The following is a 12,583-nucleotide window of genomic DNA, read 5'->3' on the forward strand; positions in this document are numbered from 1 at the left end:
TTTCCAGGAGTGTAGTTTGATCTATATACATGCTGCTACGTCCGCAAGGAACGTCATACACATTGGGGCTACGAAGACTAATTCGTCCTTAACAGGATGCAGCATATCTCAGGGTGGCCAGAAATACTGGTCTCATTCCACGTCTCTACAGCACGCGTCGTAACTTGCTGCTCGTTGCCCCACAGCATGGAAGGAAATCTGCCGGCTTGGCCTTTCCTGCCGTTTCACAAGGCGTCCTTCATCGATGGTATATGAAAATACACTAATGGCCATTAAAATTGATAAAGGTGGGATTGTAGCCTACCGCGATTGCGGTTTATCGTTTCGCGGCATTGCTGCTCACGTTGGTCGAGATCGAATGAGTGTTAGCAGAATATGGAAACGATGGGTTCAGGAGGGTAATACGGAACGCCGTGCTGGATCCCAACGGCCACGTATCACTAGCAGCCGAGATGACAGGCATCTTACCAGCATGGCGGTAACGGATCGTGCAGCCACGTCTCGATCCCTGAGTCAACAGATGGGGACATTTGCAAGACAACAACCATCTGCACGAACAGTTCGACTACGTTTGCAGCAGCATGAACTATCAGCTCGGAGACCATGGCTCCGGTCACCCTTGACGCTGCATCACACACGTGAGCGAGTGCGATGGTGTACTCAACGACGAACATGGGTGCACGAGAGGCAAAACGTAATTTTTTCGGATGAATCCAGGTTCTGTTTACAGCATCATGATGGTCGCATCCGTCTATGGCGACATCGCTGTGATCGCACATTGGAAGCGTGTATTCGTCATCGCCATGCTGGCGTATCACCCGGCGTGATGGTATGGAGAGCCATTGGTTACACGTCTCGGTCACCTCTTGTTCGCAGTGACGGCACTTTGAACAGTGGACGTTACATTTCCGATGTGTTACGACCCGTGGCTCTACCCTTTATTCGATCCCAGCGAAACCCTACATTTCAGCAGGATAATGCACGACCGCATGTTGCATGTCCTGTACGGGCCTTTCTGGATACAGAAAATGTTCGACAGCTGCACTGGCCAGCACATTCTCCAGATCACACACCAATGGAAAACGTCTGGTCAATGGTGGCCAAGCGACCGGCTCATCACAATACGCCAGTCACTACTCGTGATGAACTGTGGTATCGTGTTGAAGCTGCATGGGCAGCTGTACCTGTACACGCCATCCAAGCTCTGTTTGACTCAATGCCCAGGCGTATCAAGGCCGTTATTACGGCCAGAGGTGGTTGTTCTGGGTACTGGTTTCTCAGGATCTATGCACCCAAATTGCGTGAAAATGTAATCACATGTCAGTTCTAGTATAATATATTAGTCCAATGAATACCCGTTTATCATCTGCATTTCTTCTCGGTGTAGCAATTTTACTGGCCAGTAGTGTAGAAATTTAAGGTTTTCACTTAGCTCACCCGTACGTTAAGTGTGATATCAAACGCCTCGTTAGCGTGATGCTGGCGCAAATCAGAAGAGGGAATGAAGGGAGTGGTGTGTCGGCAGGTGCAGCAGCGCTCTCTGGACGAGAGCCGGCGCGCGGGCTACGGCGCGGGCCTGCCCCCGGTGCCCGCGGCGGCCACCACAGTGGCGGCGGTGCCGGCCGTCGCGACGCTGCCCCGCCGCCCCACGGTGCGGCTGGCCGACTACCACTGCAACAGCGAGCCGGGCAAGTGCCCCGTGCGGCCCGCCTACCTGCCGCTCGCCGCCGGCTTCCAGCCCCCCGCACCGCCCTCGCCGCCCTCGCCGCCCCCGCACCGCCAGGACGGCGCCGGACCCGCGCTGCCCATGTCGCCCCCCTCCATCACGCCCATCATCTCGCCTCCGCCTGCCTTCCAGGTAAGCCCAGTACTTACACACATAATGAGTGTAGCGAGCGCCTAACCTCGAAACGATCTGAATGCATTAATATTTTTTCCCCTTGAATTTTAATTCCATTCTTGAACCTTTCTTCTATTTCCCTCGTTGCTTCTTCGATGTGTGGATGGAACAGTAGGAGGTGAACAACGACATCATCCCTGGATTCCACCACTTTTATAATGCGAGTAGCCGGCCATTCTGACCGAGCGGTTCTAGGCGCTTCAGTCCGGAATCGCGCTGGTGCTACTGTCGCAGGTTCGAATCCTGCCTCGGGCTTGGATGTGTGTGATGTCCTTAGGTTACTTAGGTTTAAGTAGTTCTAAGTCTAGGGGACTGATGACAGTCACACAGTGCTTGGAGCCATTTGAACCTCCGTGCTTACTTGCAGGAAATTTTTTGGAAATGTTTGCACGCTCAGTTAGAGACATTAGTGACAGAAAGGGAAGCTGTAAATACTGCCTGTTTCAAAATTAAAAATCGTGAATTGATGCAATCTGCTCCTGTTTCCCCAGCGTGTAAAAATTTAACAGGACATAGAGAATGCTCCACTGGACAATTTGAGGTAGGGAACCTGGTTCCGGAGAAGTCACCTTAAGAAGATACGGTCATGGACTATGCGGCTGCTCCCGGCGGAGGTTCGAGTCCTCCTTCGGGCATGGGCGTGTGTGTTTGTCCTTAGGATAATTTAGGTTAAGTAGTGTGTAAGCTCAGGGACTAATGACCTTAGCAGTTAAGCCGCATAAGATTTCACTCACATTTGAACATTTCTTTTAACGTGATATGGAAGTAAATTTGTCAACCGATTCGTCTAGCATTTCTGTTTTCCAGCTTGTTTACAAGTAACATGGGTGCACGTATCTTGCTGCTTATTTATATGTACATTCTTCATTTCCTGCAAGTAGCCGCGCGGGGTAGCCACGCGGTCTGTAGCGCTTTGTCACGGTCCGCGTCGCTCCCCCAGTCGGAGGTTCAAATCCTCCCTCGGGCATGTATGTGTGTGTGTGTGTGTGTGTGTGTGTGTGTGTGTGTGTGTGTGTGTGTTGTCCTTAGTTTAAGTTAGATTAAGTAGTGCGTAAGTTGAGGGACCTATGACCTCAACAGTTTTGTCCCATAAGACCTTACCACAAATTTCCAAAAATTTTCCTGCGAGTAAACATGGAAGTTCAAATGGCTCCAAGAACTATGGGACTTAACATCTGAGGTCATCAGTCCCCTAGACTTAGAACTACTTAAACCTAACTAACCTAAGGACATCACCCACATCCGTGCCCGACACAGGATTCGAACTTGCGACCCTGGCAATAGGGCGGTTCCAGGCTGAAGCGCCTAGAACCGCTCGTTCACAGCTTCCGGTGAAACATGGACGCCGAGCCCGATTACTAGGAAGTCATGATAAGGTATTGTTTACATTCCTTGTCCATAAGGCGGCTCTGTTGTATCACATTTACATTGTCCCATGTGAGAGCGTGCTATGAATCAACGACAGACCCATTCATTACTCAGGGCTATTCAGAGACGTACAGTACAACACGATGGAGTAGTATCTGTACAGTTTCGCAGAACTCGTGTACTTTATTTATTACCTTTAAAGAAATACTCCCCCCACCCATGAACCATGGACCTTGCCTTTGGTGAGGAGGCTTGCATGCCTCAGCGATAGAGACAGCCGTACCGTAGGAGGAAGTCGCCTGGTAGAATTTTGCACAGAGTATAACTTAATCATCGCTAACACTTGGTTCAATAATCATGAAAGGAGGCTGTATACATGGCAGAAGCCAAGCCAGGAGATAATGAAAGGTTTCAGATAGATTATATAATTGTAAGGCAGAGATTTAGGAACCTGGTTTTAAATTGTAAGACATTTCCAGCGGCAGATGTGGACTTTGACCACAATCTATTGGTTATGAACTGTAGATTAACACTGAAGAAACTGCAAAAAGGTGGTAATTTAAGGAGATGGGACCTGGATAAAGAGACAGAACCAGAGGTTGTAGAGAGTTTCAGGGAGAGCATTACAGAACGATTGACAAGAATAGGGGAAAGAAATACAGTAGAAGAAGAATGGGTAGCTTTGAGAGATGAAATAGTGAAGGCAGCAGAGGATCAAGTAGGTAAAAAGACGAGGACTAATAGAAATCCTTGGGTAACAAGAAATATTGAATTTAACTGATGAAAGGATGGTTCAAATGGCTCTGAGCACTGTGCGACTTAACTTCTAAGGTCATCAGTCGCCTAGAACGTAGAACTAATTAAACCTAACTAACCTAAGGACATCACACACATCCATTCCCGAGGCAGGATTCGAACCTGCGACCGTAGCGGTCGCTCAGTTCCAGACTGTAGCGCCTAGAACCGCACGGCCACTCCGGCCGGCTGAATGAAAGGAGAAAATACAAAAATGCCGTAAATGTAACAGGCAAAAAGGAATACAAACGTCTCAAAAATGAGATCGACAGGAAGTGCGAAATGGCTAAGCAGCCATGGCTAGAGGACAAATGTAAGGATGTAGAGGCGTATATCAGTAGTGGTAAGACAGATAGTGCCTACTGGCAAATTAAAGAGACTTTTGGAGAAAAGAGAACCACTTGCATGAATATCAAGAGCTCAGATGTAAACACAGTTCTAAGCAAAGAAGGGAAAGCAGATAGGTGGAAGGAGTATGTAGAGGGTCTATAAAAGCGCGATTTACTTGAGGACAGTATTATGGAAATGGAAGAGGATGTAGATGAAGATGTAATGGCAGATATGATACAGCGTGAAGAGTTTGACAGAGCACTGAAAGACCTAAGTCGAAACAAGGCCCCGGGAGTAGACAACATTCCATTAGAACTACTGATAGCCTTGGGAGAGCCAGCCCTGACAAAACTCTACCATCTGGTGAGCAAGATGTATGAGACACGCGAAACACCCTCAGACTTCAAGAAGAAAATAACAATTCCAATCCCAAAGAAAGCAGGTGTCAACACATGTGAAAATTACCGAGCTATCAGTTTAATAAGCCACGGCTGCAAATTACGAATTCTTTACAGACGAATGGAAAAACTTGTAGAAGCCAACCTCGGGGAAGATCAGTTTGGATTCCGTAGAAATGTTGCAACAAGTGAGGCAATACTGACCCTAGGACTTATGTTAGAAAATAGGTTAAGGAAAGGCAAATCTACGTTTCTGTAATTATAGACTTAGAGAAAGCTTTTGACAATGTTAACTGGAATAATCTCTTTCAAATTCTGAAGGTGGCAGGGGTAAAATACAGGGAGCGAAGGGCTATCAACAATTTGTGCATAAACCAGATGGCAGTTATAAGAGTAGAGGGGCATGAAAGGGAACCAGTGGTTGGGAAGGGAGTGAGACAGGGTTGTGCCTCTCCCCGATGCTATTCAATCTGTATATTGAGCAAGCAGTAAAGGAAACAAAAGAAAAATTTGGAGTGGGAATTAAAATCATGGAGAAGAAATAAAAACTTTGAGGTTCGCCGATGACATTGTAATTCTGTCAGAGACAGCAAAGGACTTGGAAGAGCAGTTGAACGGAATGGACAGTGTCTTGAAAGGAGGATATAAGATGAACATCAACAAAAACAAAAAAAAGGATAATGGAATGTAGTCGAATTAAGTCGGGCGATGCTGAGGGAATTAGGTTAGGAAATGAGACACTTAAAGTAATAAAGGAGTTTTGCTATTTGGGGAGCAAAATAACTGATGATGGTCGAAGTAGAGAGAATATAACGTGTAGACTGGTAATGGCAAGGAAAGCGTTTCTGAAGAAGAGAAATTTTTTAACATCGAGTATAGATTTAAGTGTCAGGACGTCGCTTCTGAAAGTATTTGTATGGAGTGTAGCCATGTATGGAAGTGAAACATGGACGATAACTAGTTTGGACAAGAAGAGAATAGAAGCTTTCGAAATGTGGTGCTACAGAAGAATGCTGAAGATTAGATGGGTAGACCACATAACTAATGAGGAGGTATTGAATAGAACTGGAGAGAAGAGAAATTTGTGGCACAACTTAACTAGAAGAAGGGATCGCTTGGTAGGACATATTCTGAGGCGTCAAGGGATCACCAATTTAGTATTTGAGGGCAGTGTGGAGAGTAAAAATCCTAGAGGGAGACCAAGAGATGAATACACTAAACAGATTCCAAAGGATGTAGGTTGCAGTAAGTACTGGGAGATAATGAAGCTTGCAGAGGATAGAGTAGCATGGAGAGCTGTATCAAAACATTCTCTGGACTGACGACCACAACAACAACTAAGAAATACTGTGGGGGTGAGAACCACCAACTTCCTATTGGTTTGGGAGTGATAACTTGGAGAGAGAAGTGGGCGAGGAGGAGATGAAGAAACGGAGAGGGGGAAGGAGCAGATGTACACAGATATGGGAGAGGAGGAGATAAACAGAGAGCAGTGGAAGAGGAGTGGGGACGGGAACGTTGGCAGAGAGATAGGGAGGAAGAGAGGGACTGAAAGAGGGGAAGATGGTAATAGACAGGGAGAGGGGAGAAGGAAATGGAGAGGGAAAGCAGGAGTTGGGTACAGAAAGAGTGAAGAAGCAGGACAGAGAGGGGTATAAGAGATAGAAGGCGATCTAAGGAGGAAATGGTCTAGCAGAAGACTGAAATAAAGTCACTGACGGTAAAAAATTCGCAACACCAAAAACATTAATGTCGAGTAATGAAATATCGGGAACACATTTGTCTAGGTAGCATATTTAAGTGATTAACATTGAAAGAAATCAAGTCAGTGCAAACGCGAGATAAGCCATTGTAAATCTGAAGTGCTGGTACATTAATAATCGGTGTAGCCGCTAGAATGTTGAAAGCAAGCAAGCAGACATGCACACATTGGGTTGCACATGTGCCGGATATCAGTTTGTGTGATGGTGTTCCATACCTATTGCACTTGATCGGTCAATACAGGGACAGTTAATGCTGGTCGTGGATGAGAATGGAGTTGTCGTCCTATGATGTCCCATATGTGTTCGATTAGGGACGGATCTGGTGGCCGAGCAGGCCAATCCAACATGTAGACACACTGCAGAGCATTTTGGGCTACAACAGCGGTATACGAGCGTTATCCTGTTGGAAAACATGCACTGGAATGCTGTTAGTGAATGACAGACTGAAGCACAAATTCGCAGTCGTGGTACATGGGATAACCACGAGAGTGTTCTTGCTGTCATACGAAGTCGCACCCCAGACCATAACTCGAGATGTAGGCCGAGTGTGTCTACCATGCAGACGGGTCAGTTACAGGCCCTCAACTGGCCTCCTTCTAACCAACACACAACCATCACTGACACCGAGGAAGAACCAGTTTTCATCAGAAAAGACAACAAACATCGACCCTGCCCTTCAACAACTCTCACTTGACACCACTGAAGCCGCAAATGGCGGTGGTTTGAGAACAGTGGAATGTACGCTACAGGGCATCTCACTCGGAAGCTGTCCTTGAAGTAACCGATTTGGAACAGTTCGTTATGTGACTGTATTGGCAACTGCTGCTCAGTCATACGCCGAAAACGATTATCATCACGATAAAATAAGAGGGCTCGCACAGAAAAATTTAAGTGCTCGTTTTTCCCGCTTGCAGTTCGAGAGTGGAATGGTAGATAGACACCTTGAAGGTGGTTCATTGACCCTCTTCCTGGCACGTTACTGCGAACAGCAGAGTAATCACGTAGATGGAGATGTCTTCCCTCCCGGTAGTGCCACGTGTCCGTACAGAGCCCGGTCTGTTTGGGACTGTTCGTTCCTGTGACCACTGCTGATAGCAATCATGTACAGTGGCTACATTCCTGCCAAGTCTTTATGCAATATCGTAGAAGGAGCACCCAGTTTCTCGTAACCCTATTAGCTGTTCTCGTTGAAACTCAGTGCGGTTTTGATAATGGCGCCCAATCTCAAAGGTAATTAACGCTCATGGACCGTTACAGCGTATATTGAAAGCAAACATGATTTTCATTCTCTTAGTGGCGCAACTAGCATCACCTTTATCCGAATGTTGCGAAATTTGAAGAGACTTCATCTTTAACATGTAGAAAGACGCCTGTCAACTTTTGTTTACGTCGCGCAACTCCTTAGTGTTGCGATGTTTCCGTCGGTGTACATACTCGTGCAAAGCCGTGTACTCAACTAGTTCAGCAATAAAACTACAGCCACATCTCAACCTACACTGCTGTCCATTACAATTGCTACACCATGAAGATGACGTGTTACACACTCGAAATTTAACCGACAAGAAGAAGATACTGTGATATGCAAATGATTAGCCTTTCAGAGCATTCACACAAGGTTGCCACCGGTGGCGACACCTACAACGTGCTGACATGAGGAAAGTTTCCAACCGATTTCTCATACGCAAACAGCAGTTGGCCGGGGTTAGCTGGTGAAACATTGTTCTGATGCCTCGTGTACGGAGGAGAAATGCGTTCCATCACGTTTCAGACTTTGATAAAAGTCGGATTGTAGCCTATCGGGCTTGCAGTTTATCGTCTCGCGATATTGCTGCTCGCGTTGGTCGAGATCCACTGACTGTTAGCAGAATATGGAATCGGTGGGTTCAGGAGTGTAATACGGAACGCCGTGCTGGATCCCAACGGCCTCGTATCACTAGCAGTCGAGATGACAGGCATCTTATCCGCATGGCTGTAACGGATCGTGCAGCCACGTCTCGATCCCTGAGTCAACATATGGGGACGTTTGCAAGACAACAATCATCTGCACGAACAGTTCGACGACATTTGCAGCAGCATGGACTATCAGCTCGGAGATCATGGCTGCGGTTACCCTTGACGCTGCATCATAGACAGGAGCGCCTGCGATGGTGTACTCAACGACGAACCTGGGTGCACGATTAGCAAAACGTCGTTTTTTTCCGGTTGAATCCAGGTTCTGTTTGGCGTAGCAATTTTAATGGCCAGTAGTGTAAATAAACGTACGGTCTCTCCCTCGCCGAATTTAGACCAATATGAGGGTAGAGGCTGACTTTGGCGGTGCTGGCGCGAAGTGGGGCTTAGTAATTTTTGGTCCAATGAGCTAACTTTCGTCAATACGCGCTGGTGGGGTAACTGAATGTGAGTAAAGTTTTTTTCAAGTTAGGACAGTAGTACTGTGCTGGTTATCGTCGCTCGTCACCTGGTGCAGTACCTCGATTCCGCTTCAGTAGGCACAAAAGGCGCAACTACTGGCGCTCGCAGTCCGCTCGCCGATAGTCCGACGCACTGCGCCGCTAAATTCGGCTGCGGGCGGCGCGCGCGTTCTCGTTCAATCAGCTCTCGGTCAGCAGACACCTGAATGCCATCATCGCAATCACTGCCAGCAGTGGGCTCGCGAGTTCGTGGCGCGGTTGCAGAGTTAGCCGCCACTCCGAACAATACCGCCACCCACGAACTCGCCTGCCTGGCGACCACCGACAACGCTTAAGCGAACGGTTGCGGCCAGTGTTCTAACTCCAGCCGCGCGGACGGAGAGTGACTTTGCGCGTATCGGCAAAATGGACCGGAAGACCTGCTCTATAGCTTAGCGCGCAGCGATGAATTCTTAAGTTGGTAGCCGTTCCAGAGCTGTTAACGTCGCAATACTCTCACAATGTACGAAAGAACTTACACGGCATCATGTATCGCTTTTGAGCCCTTTTGGCAAACCGAAGTGCATTTTTCCATTAGCTCGTAGCGTCATTTTTTCTTTTTTCCTTTTTCTTTTTTCGCATTTTGGTATTCTGGTTGCTGTGGGTTTATTGATCGATTGCCATTTTTTCTTTACAATTCACCGTCGCTATTTGAGTTTACACATTGTCGTTTTGTCATCTGGAGATAGTGACATGAGCTGGCACGCTAGGAAATGGAGTACCAAATGGATGAACATGAACATTTCCGATATATTCTGTTTGAATTCAATAGAGGGGTTACAGCGGCAACGACTATGAGGATAATGCCACTGGGCAGAGCACGACAAGAAAATGGTTTTTTTCGTTCCTTGTACACTACTGGCCATTAAAATTGCTGCACCACGAAGATGACGTGCTACAGACGCGAAATCTAACCGACAGGAAGAAGATGCTATGATATGCAAATGATTAGCTTTTCAGAAAATTCACACAAGGTTGGCGCCGATGGCTACACCTGCAACGTGCTGACATGAGGAAAGTTTCCAACCGATTTCTCATATACAAACAGCAATTGACCGGCGTTGCCTGGTGAAACGTTGTGTGATGCCTCGTGTAAGGAGGAGAAATGCGTATCATCACGTTTCAGACTTTGATAAAGGTCACATTGTAGCCTATCGCGATTGCGGTTTATCGTATCGCGTCACTGCTGCTCCCGTTGGTCGAGATCCAATGACTGTTAGCAGATTATGGAATCGGTGGGTTCAGGAGGGTAATACGGAACGCTGTGCTGGATCCCAACGGCCTCGTATCACTAGCAGTCGAGATGACAGGCATTTTATCCGCATGGCTGTAACGGATCGTGCAGCCTCGTCTCGATCCCTGAGTCAGCAGATGGGGACGTTTGCAAGACAACAACCATCTACACGAACAGTTCGACGACGTTTGCAGCAGCATGGACTATCAGCTCGGAGACCATGGCTGCGGTTACCACTGACTCTGTATCACAGACAGGAGCGCCTGCGATGGTGTACTCAACGGCGAACCTGGGTGCACGAATGGCAAAACGTCATTTTTTCGGATGAATCCAGGTTCTGTTTACAGCATCATGATGGTCGTATCGGTGTTTGGCGACATCGCGGTGAACGCACATTGGAAGCGCGTATTCGTCATCGCCATACTGGCCTATCACCAGGCGTGATGGTATGGGGTGCTATTAGTTACACGTCTCGGTCACCTCTTGTTCGCATTGACGGCACTTTGAACAGTGGACGTTACATTTCAGATGTGTTACGAGCCGTGGCTCTTCCCTTCGTTCGATCCCTGCGAAAGCCTACATTTCAGCAGGCTAATGCACGACCGCATGTTGCAGGTCCTGTACGGGCCTTTCTGGATACAGAAAATGTTCGACCGCTGCCCCGGCCAGCACATTCTCCTGATCTCTCACCAATTGAAAACGAGCAACTGGATCGTCACAATACGCCAGTCACTACTCTTCGTGTCCGCGTCTCGTGGTCGTGCGGTAGCGTTCTCGCTTCCCACGCCCGGGTTCCCGGGTTCTATTCCCGGCGGGGTCAGGGATTTTCTCTGCCTCCTGATGACTGGGTGTTGTGTGACGTGCTTAGGTTAGTCAGGTTTAAGTAGTTCTAAGTTCTAGGGGACTGATGACCATGGACGTTAAGTCCCATAGTGCTCAGAGCCATTTGAACCATTTTGAACTACTCTTCGTGAACTGTGGTATCGTGTTGAAGCTGCATGGGCAACTATACGCCATCCAAGCTCTGTTTCCCTCAATGCCCAGGCAGTTATTACGTCCAGAGGTGGTTGTTCTGGGTACTGATTTCTCAGTATCTATGCACCCAAATTGCGTGAAAATGTAATCACATGTCAGTTTAGGTATAATATATTTGTCCAATGAATACCCGTTTATCCTCTGCATTTCTTCTTGGTGCAGCAATTTTAATGGCCTGTAGTGTACATACTGTCGTTTTGCCATCTGGAGATAGTGACATGAGCTGGCACGCTAGGAAATGGAGTGCCAAATGGATGAACCGGAACAATGCCGATATATTTTGCAGTTTGAATTCGGTAGAGGGGTGACAGCGGCGCAGGCAGCCAGAAACATTTGCAACGCGTATAAGGATAATGCTATTGGGCAGAACACGACAATAAAATGGTTTTCTCGTTGTAAGGAGGCTCGTTTTGATATTAGTGAGTCTCCATTTTCGGGAAGCCCTTCGGGATTTGTTGAAGATCGTTTAAACGCACAATCTATGTCAGCGAACTCGAGAACTGGCTGATGTGATAACTGTGATCATTGCACTATCGTCCGACATTTGCATCTAATCGGGAAGGTTCAAAATTCGAGTTTACGGGTATCGCATGCTCTAAACCAAAATCACAAAAATCGTCCGGTGGCCATCTGAGCATCTCTGCTTGCTCATCATCAGTTGCCTGGTGAACAACACCGATCATTCCTATCCTGGATCGGCACTGATGACGAGAAATGGTGTCTTTATGCTAACACAAGGAAAAGAAAGGAATGGTTGAGCCCAAAGAAAGTAGGAACTCCCTGCACAAAGACCTGCGCATACCCACAAGAGATAATGTTATGCATCTGGTGAAACAGCGGCTGTGTGGTGTACTACGAAATGCTTCTGTGAGGTGTAACCATCACTGCTGACATTTGCTGTCAACAACTGTGACGTCTTCCAGACGCACTCCAAGAAAAACGACCAGGAAGACTGCGTGAAGAGGTGATACTCCACGATAACACCCTCTCGCCCTGCTACACTGTCAAAAAACCATACACGGGAGTTGCCTTGGGACGTTATTCCGTACTCACCTTATTCGCCTGATCTTACACCTCAAATATCCACCTTTTCGGCTCTCTACCAAAAAACCTTCAAGGAACTTTCTTTCTGGAATAAAATACGCACTGAACATGGGTCGACGAGTTGTTCTCCTGAAAACCAGGTGATTGCTACAGTCGCGGGATCGAAAATTTATCCCAATGTTGGCAGACTGTTGTACGTAGTAAAGGGGAACATATTATTGATGACTAAATTCTTTGTTATACGTATGTGCTCTGTTTGTTTAACT

The 12,583-nt window shown here is 47.2% G+C and overlaps 1 protein-coding gene across 1 annotated transcript in view; it reads left to right on the plus strand.

Annotated features, from left to right (window-relative positions):
- The first annotated feature begins 1,807 nt into the window (after positions 1–1,807).
- Positions 1,808–12,583, plus strand: part of LOC124594566 (AF4/FMR2 family member lilli-like) — a 167,521-nt gene continuing 156,745 nt past the window's right edge. Inside the window, exon 1 of the mRNA XM_047132937.1 lies at positions 1,808–1,858. Within this exon, the coding sequence (XP_046988893.1) occupies positions 1,808–1,858 (51 nt within the window). The remainder of the gene's footprint in view (positions 1,859–12,583) is intronic.

The sequence above is a fragment of the Schistocerca americana genome, chromosome 2 (assembly GCF_021461395.2).
Source record: "Schistocerca americana isolate TAMUIC-IGC-003095 chromosome 2, iqSchAmer2.1, whole genome shotgun sequence".
NCBI classification, from domain to species: Eukaryota; Metazoa; Arthropoda; class Insecta; order Orthoptera; family Acrididae; genus Schistocerca; species Schistocerca americana.